Consider the following 17,035-nt stretch of genomic DNA (forward strand, 5'->3'; position numbering starts at 1 on the left):
AAATCGATTTTTTTTTCATATATCGAAAATTCTCAGAGATTTTTTATTGAAAATGGACATGTGGCATTTCTATGGAAGCAACATCTTAAAAAAAATTTAAGTGAAATTTGTGCACCTCATAAAATTTTTATGGGGGTTTTGTTCCCGTAAACCCCCCAAACTTTTGTGTACGTTCCAATTAAATTATTATTGTGACACCATTAGTGAAACACAATATTTTTAAAACTTTTTCACCTCCTAGTACTTTTTTGATAAGCCGCTGTTTATCGAGATATTTTGAATATTTTTCGAATCCACCACATATTTGTATATGGTTAAGTACGATTATTATAGATCTGTTAATAATCTGAAAATTTATTTATAATTTATATTTTTAGGTATATTTTTAAAAAGAAGCCACATCTCGATAAAAAGTGACTTATCAAAAAAAGCCTAAGAGGCAAAAAAGTTTTAAACACAATGTGTTTAACTAATTTCACCAAAATAATAGTTAAATTGGAACGTATACAAACATTTGGGGGTTTAAAGGAACAAAGCCCTCATAAATTTTTTTATGTAAATATATTAAAAAATAAGCCGCATCTCGATAAAAACTGGCTTATTGAAAAAATAATAAGAGACAAAAAAGTTATAAAAACTTTGTGATTCACTAATGGTACCACAATAATGAATTAATTGGAACGTACACAAAAGTTTGGGGGGGTTTAAGGGAACAAAACCCCCATAAAATTTTTATATGGTGGACAAATTTCACTATAATTTTGTTTTAAGATGTTCCTGCCATAAGAATGAGACATATCCATTTTCAATAAAAAATCTCTAATAGTTTCCGATATATTGAAAAAAATCGATTTTCAGTTTGTAACTTCAAAGGGCTCTAACTTTTTTTATGAGCATATTTGTACTAAGGTAAGTTAGGTTCAATCAAAATATTTTTGACCACAAAATGTGTGGTATAATTTATGACCAATCTTTTCGGGACACCCTGTATAAACAGTTTGTACATAAAGTTTATTAAAAAAAATACAATATTTAAAAAGACTTACCATAATAACCAATGTCAGCTCCTCCATTAACCTCCAAAAAGTCTTTAAAAACGGCACTTGTTAACGCAAACCTCCGAAAAGTCTTTAAAAACGGCACTTTGCTAACGAACGACCGATGGTCTTTCCATACCGAATCTATATCACTCCGGACATCTTCTGATCCCAGCGACGGCCATCTTTTTCTGACATTTATCCACCCCATCACAAGACAGTTACTCTTAGTAAACCCTTCAGCTGTCTTAATGAAGAATTTGGGACATCCTCCTCCTAAAGTAAATATCCAATCCTTCCTTTTCTCAACCTTCCTCTATTATTTTGTTCAGTATTGTTTAAACTGTTGTATTTCACTCTTCTCTACTTCTTTCTTGACAACAAAATCTCCATCATAAACAGTTGTTGGGAAGCACTTGGATCAGCCTCTTACAACTAAAACGAGATGTTTTAAGGTCTCAAGAACTATCTTTATTGGCCCAGAAACTGTCGAGTGATCTCATCTGTCAATCAAAAAATACTCGGACTCTCACAAACAAAGTTGTCAATAATAAGTTATTAACTGTATGGTATTTATGCAATATATTGATAAATTATCATAATCTAAATAGGTAATATTTTTTATGAATGATAATTGATTAAATATTTTGATCTCCACGTATACTCTTACCTTTACCCGTTAACATTTACCAACCGACGCCGACGCGACGCGTCCCAACGGTTACCTGAAACAAAAGAGAAAGATATAATTATTAGGTTTCATACATGTTTTTATCATAAAATTTTCAAAATCTAAAAAGTTTCAGACCAAAATTTCTCCCTAGTGTATATCATTGTACCTCCATGTTCAATATGTACCTGATGTAGAAGTACTACCGGCAATTAATTTTTATCTGTTTGAGTGAATGTTATATGTTATGTTAATTTTGCAACCACAAATCAAACAAATGTTTATGACATTCAAGTATACCTTCCTGTTTTGACGAAATGCCCTGAAGATTCTCTAGGAGTGAAAGTAAACTTAGACAAAATTTAATACACTCCGTGCTCGATATCTTCCTTTTATTTCCGTAAATTTCATAATATATTGCAGCCATTCAACCATTTCATATTTTTCTATTCTAATATTAAGTAGTTGCTTAGATTTGTTAATATGTAAGATTGTTAAATTAATACTCTAAATAAACAAATCACGTTCGTCCTATTGGCGCGATATAGGCTAAAATATAGGCTTATAGGATAGCCTACTCACAGTAGGTGTTCTGCTGGCCTATACAAAAAAATTCAAGCAGGTGTGGAGTAAGCCTACACTTTGGTCACATTGATGGCGTGTTCGCTAAGTCGTGCAGGATATGATGCTGATAGAAAAGGAATTAAAGCATTCAATGAATTAATTCTCTACTATGGAAGCTTTCTATACGGAGACACCAAAAACAGTCATCTTAAAACCTAGACCAGAGGCGATGTCATTCCTTTGCCTATTCTCCTTTGTTTTCAATATGAATTTGTCTTATATCTCTGTATATTTGTTTATTACATCAACTGCGAAATAATTATTCACAATGCAGTAGAAAAAAATACTGGTCTAAATAAAATAAACTTTATTTTTTTGAGAAAATTATGAATGCATGCAGGTGGAGGTTCTTACAAAATCCTTTATAACCGGGTTACAAGAAAAATTTGAATACATACTGGTAACTAAAAAATAGTAAAATAATGTTAAGAGCACTTGAAACTGTAACAACTGAATGAACTTGCTGCCATACTAAAAGCGAAAGGAAACACTGGATTCCTGTTAACTATAGAAGCGTAAGCATACGTACATGCGGTACGTGAAAGCGCAAGAAAACTTTATGTCAACGTAGCTCAAAGAATAAACCATACCACAGAATAAATAACCACACAGAAGCGAAACTGCTGCCGAAAACGGTAACATAATTTTCATGCTCGTGTGTCAACGTAACTGGTGCAACCTCACTTTTGCGACTGACGTGACAGTTGTTTACAGTTAAATTTTATATTTATATATGTTTTATTTTATATTTTATTTATATTTTATAGTTAAATTTTATATTTCGTATTTAATTAATAACTCTTTGTCAAAAATATTACCTAATTTGGAATGGTCTATTCCTTAGAACATTAAGTTCTATTCTGCAACTGGTGTAGAAGGTCAAATATTTCGGTCCCAACAAAATCAGTGGAAACGACAGTCAGATTCGCTTCTGTGTGGTTATTTATTCTGTGACCATACAGCTACATTTAGACACCACTTTAAAGTACACAGATGGTGTTCTAGGAATCTTTTATATACCAGGTAAATATATTTTCGTCGTGGTATGGCATACCGTATGTCAGGGGTGAAGGGTGAATGCGTTATTTTGTAAATCAATTTAAGTTGGTTAGGGCCCTAGATAAGGAGTACGTTTACGAGTCAATTTAATGTTTAAACTAATTTTTTTGTAATAAATGATGGTTTTGCTTGTTTTCGATTCAGAGGGTTGCACACCCGTTGGACAGGCTGTTTCTACCATTTCAGGCGTCCTCAGCAGCGTTCGTTAGCGTGCACTCCTCTGAATCGAAAAATAGCTGGACCATCAATTTAAAGGGAATCTGAAAGATACTTCAAATTCCCCATTAGGACGCGATACAGCGACATCTCAAAACAAATTGAACAGTCTCAGATGCAGAATCCACCAATTTAATAAAAATTAAAATGGTAAATAGTAATTTAAAACTGAGACTTTTCGTGTTGAAAGCTCTTTCTGGTACATCCATAATCTGCGACTTTTTCAATTAATAAGACTTTTAATTAATAAGTCCAGCGGGTGTTCCACATCCGCTGGACAGGCTGTTTCTACCATTTCAGGCGTCCTCAGCAGCGTTCGTTAGCGTGCACCCCTCTGAATCGAAAAATAGCTGGACCAAAGGATTCCCTTTAAATTGATGGTCCAGCTCTTTTAGATTCAGAGGAGTGCACGCTAACGAACGCTGCTGAGGACGCCTGAAATGGTAGAAACAGCCTGTCCAGCGGGCGTGCAACCCTCTGAATCGAAAACAAGCAAAACCATCATTTATTATTTTTCTATCTTTACTCGGATTTGAGTACTGAAAGTTCCTCTTCTGTCCTTTTTTCCTAGACGAATGAAAGCGGAATGTGATGGTTTCCTTTTTGTTTTCTATATTCGTCGTCTGCGGTCTTATTAATTGAAAAAGTCGCAGATTAAGGATGTACCAGAAAGAACTTTCAACACGAAAATTCTCAGTTTTAAATTACTATTTATCATTTTAATTTTTACTAAATTGTGGATTCTGCATCTGAGACTCTTCAATTTGTTATTTTTTTGTATTTCGTTTGTTTTTTTATTTATTATTACCTACAGTAGGAAAAATGGAAGAATACCCATGAACGAATATATTATAAAACACGCTGTATTTTCCTGTCACCGTGTCACACAAAAAATTGGCCAGCGCAAGTACATGTAATAATTATTGTTACATGTACTTGCACTGGACAATTTTCTTTGTGACAAGGTGACAGGAAAATACAGCGTGTTTTTTATGTTCGTTCATGGGTATTCTTTCATTTTTCCGACTGTATGCATGTATGTGTGTGCATAGGTTTATATACTATATGTGCATGTATGTACCTAATATCCTAGTATTTAATATTGTAGCAAACAATATTTGTTATATATCGGAAAGTGGATACCAGCTGTACCGATACAATATCATCTATATCAGATAACAAACGAAAATAACTACTTAAAACAATATTTTATATGCATTTGAAATCAGTAAGCAATCAACAACTATGATCTGTATACACCAATTAATATTAATATTGTTGAGTACTTTTATAGTTGTCACTGTAAGTACCGAAGATCATTTTTTCGTAATATTGAAACATATTTATAAGTTTTAATTTTCTTATAGTCCAGAAAGCCACTGCGCATCCGCTCGGAAAAATATTCTAATTCGGATTTTTTGCACAATCTTACTCAAAAAGGACTCCTTTTAACAAATTTGCATGTTGCCAGGACCAAAAGGTGGTCAAAAATTTTTTAAACGTTTTTTTTTTGTTTTTATCCTAAAATTATTTTTTTTACATGTAAAAAAGTTTTTTTAGGTTTAAAAACATTTACATAATTATTTATACAGGGTGTCCAAAAAATTTTTATTAAATTAAATTATTTGACAAAAAAAGAAGTAGAACGACACCCTGTATAAATAATTATGTAAATGTTTACATTACTGAATAGAGAATTGAAGAACCTTTCAAATGAGCTACCACACGACCCCTATTCTCATTTAAAAAAATCATCGATTACGTCATCACGCCCAGACGGATGACGTCACTAGTATACCATATATGCCACAATATTATAATATAACTTAAAAATAAAAATCGACCTATTTCGGGATTTTTCCTTAAAGTCGCCAGTTAACGAAATAACGAATTTACTCCTTTCATTTGCACCATACTGTCGGTGGAAAATAGTGTCGCGCACGCTTGATTAGCAATTAAAAAACAAAGGAGTTTTGCATATTGTATTGCAAAAAACTCTTCGGGATTTCATCAATCGATGTTAAAAGAATATCTACCTACCTTGGCAACATTAAAATTTTCAGTTTTTCACATAGTTTTTGAGAGTTAAAAATGGCCGATTTCGCAATTTTTCAATTTTTAATCACTTATATGTCAAAAACTATCATTTTTAGAGAAAAGTCACTAAGATTTTTTCTGTTTGGAATGATCCAAAAAACCTAAAAAAACTTTTTTCCATGCAGAAATAATAATTTTAGGAAAAAACAAAAAAAAAACGTTTAAAAAATTTTTGACCACCTTTTGGTCCTGGCAACATGTAAATTTGTTAAAAGGGGTCCTTTTTGAGTAAGATTGTGCAAAAAATCCGAATTAGAATATTTTTCCTAGCGGATGCGCAGTGGCTTTCTGGACTATTAGGCTAAGGTTGCCTTTCAATTTATCAATATTTCCGTTTCTGTCGTTTTCAATTCTTCAATAGTTTTTCCTTTCCTTCTTCCTATTTCTTTGATCTGATTGATCCATTTTTTCCTTGGTCCTCCCTTTCTTCTTTTCCTTTTACTTGCGAGTCCTAATAGCCCCATGTGAGTGTGCAGAACTCATCAATATTTTCATTATATGACTCTATTTTGACCCTGATAATCCTAGTATTTTTAAATATTTTTTTTAGAAATGTGAAGATCCAGAGGTAACATTACCCTATGGAAAAATTCGTGGAGTATATACAAAAACCATACGATACCGGAAGCCATTTTATGCTTTTTTGCAAGTGCCTTATGCTGCCCCTCCTGTAGGTAAACTCAGGTTTATGGTAAGTACAAAAAAAATTAAGAGAAGAAATGTCGATAAAAATTTGAAAATATATTATTTAAATAATCAAAACAAATATTTACCGACTGTTCTTGATTTCAATGTTAAATTCACTTCGTCCTTCGTTCGTTCTTGTGTTCAGGGTTTTTATGTTTCCTTTGGGTGTTATTATTTGCGGAATATAGCCACCCAAAATTTTAAATATGTCTGAAAATATTAAAACTATCGAAAACGAGCAGCCAATACAAATGTACGTCATTTCAGAAAATATGTCACTACTGTTTGACACATTATTATGATAGTTAGTCCAGAAAGCCATTGCGCATCCGCTAGGAAAACGATTCTGATTCTGATTTTTTGCACAATCTGACTCAAAAAGGACCCGTTTTAACAAATTTGCAGATTGCCAGGTCCAAATGTGGATTAAAAATTTTTTAAAGGTTTTTTTTTTGTTTTTTTGAAGATATTCTTCTTTAGCGGCGAATCGATTGAGGGTAAAATTTGATTGATCCGCGCGCATGCGCACACCGACAGTATGGTATTAGTTGTTATACGAGCTCTGATTGGGTGTTGAAATTTTGAAATGATCTGTCAATAATTGTTCAATATGGAGGTTATCCGTAAACAAAAATATTGTATAATATTAGTTTTTATTGATGTGTGGACAGAAGTAAAATCAAATTTATAGTTATAGTGACTTTTTAAATAGTTTTGAAAAGCCGCAGGTACGTAATTCTAAATATTTTAGTTGGAAATACCTAATAGTTTCAATACCTATCTATTTGGAAAATGTAAACAAAATAATGTAGTTACCTATTAGTAGGCAATGCTTTAATTTACATAATCTGATTACGAACAAACTCTCTACAAATGTTCATCTCATATATCGTTTTCTTACTCTATATTTTGTTGTATTTTATTTCGACAAAAATCAAACCAATAATTTTTTTTAAATTCATATAAATTTATGGTGTAAACGTTTAGTTTGTGTATATTCCCACATGATGTATACGAAAGTTTGGTGCAGTTTGAAATGGCGTCAACTTTCGTACGGCGCGGTAGACGTGAAGTGGGTTCAAGCCCCAAGCAAGTTATTATTTTTTTATTTTTTTTATAGACTTTATGATTGTAAGTATATTATTATATAATTTTTGAAGATATTCTTCTTTTTTGAAAGTGGTAGATAAAGAAAGTTAGTTTGATTTTTAAATAAAATAAGTACAAATAACATTTTAAGTATATTTACTTCGTTTAAATTACCTGTTATATAATAGAAGAATATCTTCTTACGTGCGTACAAAGTACACGCACATTCTTTTTTTTTTCTAAAATTATTTTGTTTGCATTGAACAAAGTTTTTTTTAGGTTTTTGGACCATTGCAAACAGAAAAGGTCTTTAGTAACTTTTCTCTAAAGTTGATATTTTTTGACATCTTATGATAAGCGGTTAAAAATTTCTAAATTGCGAAATCGGCCATTTTTAACCCTTAAAAACTATGTGAAAAACTGAAAATTTCAGATTGTCAAGGTAGGTAGATATTATTTAAACATTGATTGATGAAATCCCGAAGAGATTCTTGCAATACAACATCAAAAACCTCTTTGTTTTCTAATTACTAATCAAGCTCCCGCTACACTATTTTCAGTCATTGCATGTATACAACATTGAATTATGTAATAATTAATATGCGTAAAAATATTAGCCGGAAAATATTCTGTTTCCATTTTTTTGCCTTCTTGCTTGAAAGTGTTCCCTATTAACAAATTTGCATGTTGTCAGGGTCAAAAATGGGACAAAAATTTGTTAAATAATTTTTGTTTTCCGATTACCTACATATTACCTATACATGCAACGATTGAAAATAGTGTCGCGCCCGCTTGATTAGGAATTCAAAAATAAAGGGTTTTCTATACTGCATTGAAAAAACCTCTACAGTATTTCATCAACTGATGTTCATAGAATATCTGCGTACCTTGGTAACATTAAAATTTGCGTATTTTCACATAGTTTTTGAGGATTAAAAAGGGCCGATTTTGCAATGTTTAAATTTTTAATCGCATATATCGAAAACTATCACATTTAGGGAAAAGTCACTTAAAAACTTTTCTATTCGGAATGATCCAGAGAAACTAAGAAAAATTATTCGATGCAAAAAAGTTAGTTTTAGGAAAAAAAATTATTGAAAAAATTTTTGACTGCTTTTTGATCCCGGCAACATGCAAATTTGTTAAAAGGGGACCTTTTCACGTAAAATGGCGAAAAAAAATTGGATCCAATATTTTTCCGCATACTACATGCAGCAACGGTTGAAAATGGTGTCGCGCCCGCTTGATTAGCAAATAAAAAAAAAAGGGATTTTCGGTATTGTATTGCAAAAAACTCTTCGGGATTTCATCAATAAATGAAAGAATATCCACCTACCTTGGCAACATTGAAATTTTCAGTTTTTGACATAGTTTTTGAGGGTCAAAAATGGCCGATTTAACAATTATTAAATTTTAATTCGCTTATATGTCAAAAACTATCAACTGTAGAGAAAAGTCACCAAAGACCTTTTCTATTTGAAATGATCCAAAAAATATAAAAAACTTTGTTAGAGGCATAAAGATCATTTTAGAAAAAAAAAACAAAAAAATATTTAAAAAATGTTCAGCTCACTTTTGGATCCAGCAACATGCCAATTTGTTAAAATGGGTCCTTTTTGAGAGATTGTGTAAAAATTCCGAATCAGAATATTTTTCCTAGCGGATGCGCAGTGGCTTTCTGGACTAATTTTGCATTTTGTACATGGCAAGATAAGCAAAAATATTTGTTAGATATGTTTAATAATATTAAGAACATAAAAATACAGAAATACGGTAAAAAGGAGAATTTAAGTAGAAGATTTACTGAAATATAACAATGTGTCTTGATAGAAAGAATCATGACCAAAAGTGTAGCTAATAGTATTAATATCTGCTTAAAAAAGACACATACTTTAAAACACATAAACGAAAAAGGAAAATCATGAAAATTAAATAAAGGAAAAATATAATCGAACTCTCATCCAATTTTTTTATTTTTTAACTTTTCTCGAAACAATTTGTTATGCCGACTATACATACAGGGTGTCCCGGAAAATAGTGCGTTCCTTAAAGTTATAGGTAGAAGGCACCATGTAGAACAAAAAACTCTTATAACATTTTTTTCTAAATGCAACCATTTGGCCAAAAAATTAAAATACATTTTGGTATGCAAATTTAAATCTGACAACTATGTGCGGTACGCAAATTTAAGCATAGACAGTCCCATGTCCCATGTAAATAGATAGAAGACAGATAGTAAACAGATTGTTTTAAAGAATCCTGTTTAGTGTCAATGCCGAAAATGTTTTCGGATCGTGAGTGCATTACGTATTATGTTATTACGTTGATTATTATTATTTATGTCAGCAGATCACTAAATGGAGACGCATAATAATTAATTTCTTTCAAAATGTTTTGCCGGTATTTCTTGTCGTAAGAATGATGTTTGTGAAAGTGGGTTACTTGGAACATCTACTCAGTATAATAATTATTTTCAAGTAAGTACAACTTAATTATTTCAGTTCACAAGTAAACAAATTACTGAGACATTATCTGGTGTATTTAAGTTCCGCTGTAAACTATGTACCTAGTTCAGTTAAAGCCCTTAGCAATACTCAGCATTCAACACATTTAAACCTTACTAAATACCTAATACTAGTTCAGCTAAAAGATGTGTTCTTATGTTAAAAGGTGTGTAATTCGTTTAGAATTATGCAATAGGCATTTTAATATATTTCAAAAGAAAATAATTTTAGTAAACAAAAACAAATAGTACTATTTTCCGGGACACCCTGTATACAGTCCTTATGCAGGCGCTACTAAACACAATTTGTGATACTGGGGGACAGTTTGGTTTTGGTTTAACAATAAACATAAAGAAAACCAAAACCATGGTTAGCAGTAAGAGGGGTAAAGTCATAACAAGAGTCCAGTTAAAAAATGAAGATATTGAAAAATTAAATAAAATAAAATAATTAGGGGTTTGGATTTAGGATTAATATAGCAATCAAGAGCAGATTTTTAGAAGATGAGCAAATTTCTGAGTAACCAAAGACTCAATCTGCAAAGCCGATATCGGATGGTAAAATGTTATATCCACTATATTTTTCTTTATGGTGCCGAAGCTTGGAATATTAATGTTGAATGTAACTTTTGAGATGTGGCTTTTTAGGAGAATTTTGAAAATACCATGGACAAACGAAATGGTGTTGCAGATAATGGGAAGAGACAGATAACTTTTAACCCCATTAAAAGGAGAAAAACAGTATATTTGGGGCACATACTTAGAAATGATAAGTACGAATTTTTAAAGCTGATTATGAAGTATAATATTGAAGGAAAATGGGTTGCTGGTAGGCGACAAATATCCTAGCTGAAAAATATTCACGACTAAACCGGGTTAAATAAACAGACACTTCTAAAAGAGCAGAAGAGAGAGCCGATTTTGCAATAATTATAGCCAACCTTCATTAGTGGAGTCGGCACTGGAAGAAGAAGATCCAATACAATTTCTTGCAATAATAAATTTATTTTTCCTTTTTGGAGAGAGCAAATCCTCCGCCTTATTATATTATTTTGTTATTGAGCTACAAAAAGTTGTATTAATAATAATTTAAATTTGTAATAACTTCTTTTATATAAAAAATTCGCATTCCTTCTTTTAGCCTCCTCAACCTGTGCAACCATGGACTGGTATCTTAGATACTAAACAAAATAACAAAGCATGTCATCAAGTAGGAAAAACGGCATCTTACATAAGTGAAGACTGTTTGTACCTTAATGTATATACGCCAGTGGTAAGTACAGCTTTCTCTATTTTATCCACGACTTACTTTATTCATTAAAAAAAAAGAATGTGTGTGTACTTTGTACGCACGTAAGAAGTTATACTTCTATGATATGATTTAAACGAAATAAATATACTTTAAACAGTTTATTTGTATTTTATTTAAATATTAAACTAATTTTAATAAGTACTTATTACTTTAAAAAAAATTTTACTAAAACAACACCAAAAATTAAAAACAAAAAAATAGGAATATGAATTGTCCGGATTTGAACGCAGGATCTTTCGATCTCTAGCCGAATGATCTACCAATGACCTAATCGCTTCTCGGACATAATTACAATCACGGTGACAAATAGATCAAGTGAAGTATAAAATAAAAATGGTTTAATAATATTTATTATCTTACCCCGAGGAAGACAAATCCAAAGACATAAAAATTATAATAAATATGTTTACTAAAAACACTAATATATTCGCTTTGCACCTTATTTGCGCTGATACATATCTACATAAATTGAAAGATTTAGCAACTACATAAGTCCATACTGTCTGTGTGCGAATGCGCGCAGAATATTAAAAATTCACTATCAATCGCGCCTAAAGAAGTATAACTTCAAAAACTCAAAGTACCCTTAGGCATAGGGTTGCAACTAAGTTTTCAGGCTTAGTTGTCAGATTATTACAAACCAAGAAAGATGTAATTCCTGTTTCGAATAGGGACATATGCCATAGGCGTAACCGGGGGGTAGTTATAACCCCCACCCATTTGGATGTAATTTGAGGTCTATACACTTAACACCATTACTATTCCATATCCCCCAGAGACCATCAAGTAGCTTTAACCCCTCCTTAGGATCATTCTGGTTACACCTCTGACATATGCTTTTCCCGGATAGTTAAAATACATTTTCATCAACTTTGTTTCGTTTAATTTAATACTTTAAGTTTGTAATGTTTTATTTTAAATCCAGTTACTGCTTGGTTTTGCGGTTATTAGCGCAAGTACTTCAGCCATGTCAAATATATAAAATTGTCACTGTCTTGTCATCATATTCTATTTGACTCAGTGCGTTGTATGACAAAGATAGCGAATGTTCGATTTGGAAAATATCACCACTGACATGGAGTCAATTTTTTTGAAATCCTGAAAAATCTAATAAAATATTTTTTAAAAATTTAAACGCAGAATGAAAGACTAAATTATTATCGAGGGCCAAAAGTCCCTTAGAATAAATAAAAAGTTTCTTTTGAACGAGATATTTGAAATTAAAAATCACAGTATATTCTCTCTTAGTTTTTCACCCCTGTAACTTATAAAAGTAAACATTACAGAAGTTTTCAGGGATTTTCGGCCCTCGGTAAGAACGTAATCTTTCATTCTGCGTTTAAGTTTTCCAAAAATACTTATTAGTTTCCTCAGGATTTGAAAAAAATGAATCCCATTTAAATAGCATTAGAGCCGAAACTACGTACCCATCCCCTTAAGTTAGACTGATCCTCTGCACTTAAACTTTACATCGACTGAGTCATTGACTTTTAATCATTCCCGAAATTATATTTGTCCGCTAGTATAACCCTAAATATATGTATAATTAATTGATTGGTTGACTTACCTGTTAAGGAAGGACAATCATAATTGTCCTATCTTACATTTCGAACATTTGTACTAATTGTAGTGGCATTTTCTGGCCGCTGATCACAGTTTAAAGAAGAAGAATAAGAAAAAAGAAGATATTAGGCTTCTTGACACGTGACGTGGGCACATCACTGTTTTTTTTTTTTTTTTTTTTATTTTGATCGCACAAAAACGGGTGGGTTCGAAAGAATCAAAGGGAGGGAGCGTACAAATGTTCGAAATGTAAGATAGGACAATTATGATTGTCCTTCCTTAACAGGTAAGTCAACCAATCAATTAATTGTCCTTCACATTACATTTCGAACATTTGTACTAATTGTAGGCTGTTGAAAGATTAAGCAATATTGTGCGATAATTAAACAAAACTGCATTGCAATCCAAAAATCGATACTTTACATTTTTTTTTTATTAGGAACTTTACAAAAAAAGAGAGAATATATTAGAACAATTAACAGTAATGTTTTTAAATAATAATAAGAAACTTACTGTTCTTATGTAATAATAATAATATAAACATATAATTACAAATGTATAACAAACAATAAACAAACGCAGAAGCATATATGGACTAAACAGACAATATAGTTTTTGCAAAGAGTCCGTAATCTTTTGCTAGAGGTTTATTATAAAAAATATTAAATACTTGAGAATTTTCTGTCCATCCCGCCGTCTCTCTAATAGTTTCTATACTTATTTAATCTAGCCCTAGCTCCTGCTGACGTAGATGCTTGTCTAACACTATACCCTTTAAAAATATTGGTGTCTATGTTACATAATTTTAAAACATCTTTTAGCCATCTACTCAAAGTCTGCGTAGATGCTGCTTTATATGTTTTTTTTATTGTTATAAACAACTTGTCCTCTGATTGAAGATGAATATTTTTAGAAATCTCTAAATAGTGACATAAAGTCGATGCTACACACAACTGTGGTTTTTCTTTAAAATAGAGAAATCTTAAAATAGGTTGATTTTTATTTTTCGAAGAAGTCTTTATCCTATCTGTTATCAAAATCGCAATTTTATCTTGATGCATGAAAATATTTTGAATTTTTATTAGAGATAGGGATTGTAACCTGTGAGCTGTAGTCAGAGCAATCAACATTACAAGTTTGCAAGTAAGTTCTTTCAAGGAAAGACCTGTGGGAGGAAATAATGTTTCTAAATAAAATAATACTGGTTGAGGGTCCCAAGTAAATTGATATTTGGGCAATGAAGGTATGAGATTATATATACTTTTGTAAAAATTTTTAAACATGTTTTTATGACTTTCTGGTATATCTATTATCAATGCCAATGCAGCTCTATGAATGTTTATAGAGCTATATGTATAATCCTGATCTACGATATATTTAATAAAATTAATAATATTTGATAATTCATAAGCAAAAGGGTCCATATTTTTTCTATACTATACCTCCACCATCTCTTGAAAACTGTATCATGTAAATTTAGCGTTTTTGTTGTAATAGATGCAATCACAATTGCGATGGAATGCTCAGGAATACCTTTTCTTAAAAAATCTTGCCTGACAAACATGCGATAGTCAGGGTAAGATGTTGGTGTCCCGGATATGAAAGCCTAAAAGGGTTCAAAATTATCTTTTTGCCTGATATCAGTTTATTAAAGGTTGGTTACCAAATCTGATTTGGCCATTCTGCTACTACCACAATTCCTACTGCTTTGTCACATATGATTTTTTCTAAAACTCTTGGAATAATAGCAAAAGGTGGAGTGGAAAAGCATAAAATTTTAATCCATGCCAATCTATAGTGAAGGCATCAACTTTCTCCGATTCGGGGTCAGGTTTCCAAGATACATACCTTGCACATTTTTTGTTAAGATATGTGGCAAACAAATCGATTTCTGGAATATGAAGCTGCTTAAAAATTATATTAACACAATTATCACTTAAAGAATACTCTGTTCCTATATTCAAAGATCTTGACTCTGAATCAGCAATAATATTTTCTTTTGTACTGATATAAGATACAAGTATTTTAAATTTCTATTTTCACAGTATTGCCAAATTTCTCTGCAAATGTTGTTAAAATTAGAGTATTGCAAACTCCCCATCTTGTTAATACAAGATACAGCTGTTGTGTTATCTATTCTTAGCAAAATATTACAATTCCTATATTCCTTGGAAAAGGATTTCAAGTCATTATATGCTGCCAATAACTCAAGAACATTTATATGTAGTTCTCGCTGTTCATAACTCCAAAAACCATGCGTTTTATTATCATTACCGCATGCTCCCCATGCTAAAATAGATGCATCACAAAATATTTCAAGTACATAATTAGATTCTTTTATATTTTGTTCACTAATTGGTATGTTATGTACCTAACCACCAATTGAAATCGTTTTACAAGTATTTAGGTATGGTCATTTTTGTGTTAAAACTATTAGTTTTAGAAAGAGCAAACCACTTTTCCTTTTCTAAATTTTTTAAGTATAATGTTCCATATTTAACTGAAGGACAAACTGCTACCAACTGACCGATTGAAGCTGCAAATGATCTTATCATACATGTACTTTTATTTTTGATGGTCTGAATACTATTAATTATTTTTTCTTTTTTTTTTGTCAGCAGGAGAAAAATATATCATTTTATTAGAATCAAACGTAAAACCAAGGAAAGTTATAATTTGTGTGGGTGAAAGTATACTTTTTCTTTATTTATAGTAAATCCCAGGCGGGAAAACATAGAACAAGTTTCAACAATATTTTCTTTAAATTTCAAATATGATTTTGAAATCAGTAAAGTCTCATCTAAAAAAAATGACAGAAGTAAAGCCTCTTGTTTTTAGATTGTTTAAGGCTGGTTTTAAGGTTTTCGTAAATATAAAAGGCGAGATGTTCAAACCAAATGGTAAGCAGTTGAAATGATATAGAATATTTTTGTACTCAAATTTTAAATATATTTTTTTAAATTTTCATGAAGAGGAATAGCAAAATAGGCATCTTGTAAATCTACTTTTGCCATAAAACAACCCTTGAAAATGAGCTTGAGAACTGACCTATAGTCTTTCAACTTAAAATGTGGGGCTTCCATAAAGCAATTTAACTGTTTTAAATTTAAAACAAATCTATGACTTTCGTCCTTTTTGGGCACTAGGAAATATGAAGAAAGGAATTGCTCTCTTGTATGTGAAGAAGGAGAAATAGCTCCCTTATCAAGTAATTGCTTTATAGCTAAATCATACGACTCATTTTGGTCTATGAAAAACTTTTGGTGCTCTCTTTTAAGACGGTGTTGTTTTAAATAAAATATTAAAACCTTGGACCCAACTTAAAACTTTGATGTCTGAAGTAATCTTTTTCCGGTTTTTAAAATAATTAGCCACATTTCCTGCTGATTTTTTATTTACCTTTAGTATGACCTCCTGGTTGTTCTGGTTGGGTTTTGGTGCTGTTGTCTGCTCGACTGTTTGTATCTCGATGTTGGTTGAGGATGATTTGGGTACTGGCTTTGTCGAAATCTTGGTCTGTTTGAGGCTGGATTGAAGTTTAAACTCTGCTGATTGAAGTTGTTAGATTCTGGAAGAACTCTTGTTGTATGCTGAGTGGTAAAAACAGCTTGGCGTTGTGGCGTGGTCTTCGGATAAAAAGTGGCTTTTTGTGGCTTCATTATAGAGCTGACTTGAAAAGCTGCCGATCTTTTATCTTTGCTTTCTTTCAATATTTCAGTCAAATTCTCCCCAAATAAATATTTATCTATAGGTTGCTCGTCTAGTAATTATGAAATTTTAAATTTATTGAAGAACTGAGCAAAAATCTTCTGTGAAAGGACATCTTATAAAACACTTCTATATTGAAGTTTATGGAATTGGCAATTGTTTCGATATTCCTTTTTTTTTTTGTTTAATCCTAATTCGACCTCTTTATAAAGGGACATAATACTTGCAGCTAAAATTGTTTGCATAGTTTGCAAGTATTTATCTTCCCTAATTTTATTTTTATCTTTTATGGCAGATAAAACCTCAGAATTCAACTGAGGTGGGCAAAGTCTTTCGCAGTTTGTAGCAGGTAAGAATTTTTCTGTAAGTTTACCCACAATACTTTTGTCTAAACCTTTGGAAAGAGAATAGTTTAGCCTTTTTGCTACATCTGGCAACATTTCAGAAGCATTCAGGTTAGTTTTTAATGG

General features: G+C 31.4%; 1 protein-coding gene across 1 annotated transcript in view; it reads left to right on the forward strand.

The window, feature by feature from the left end:
- The first annotated feature begins 4,839 nt into the window (after positions 1-4,839).
- LOC126886321 (uncharacterized) overlaps positions 4,840-17,035 on the forward strand; it is a 92,217-nt gene continuing 80,021 nt past the window's right edge. Inside the window, exons 1-3 of the mRNA XM_050653195.1 lie at positions 4,840-4,908; positions 6,254-6,394; positions 11,124-11,255. Coding sequence (XP_050509152.1) covers positions 4,852-4,908; positions 6,254-6,394; positions 11,124-11,255 — 330 coding nt within the window. The 5' untranslated portion in view covers positions 4,840-4,851. The remainder of the gene's footprint in view (positions 4,909-6,253; positions 6,395-11,123; positions 11,256-17,035) is intronic.

This window comes from Diabrotica virgifera, chromosome 6, assembly GCF_917563875.1.
Source record: "Diabrotica virgifera virgifera chromosome 6, PGI_DIABVI_V3a".
NCBI lineage: Eukaryota > Metazoa > Arthropoda > Insecta > Coleoptera > Chrysomelidae > Diabrotica > Diabrotica virgifera.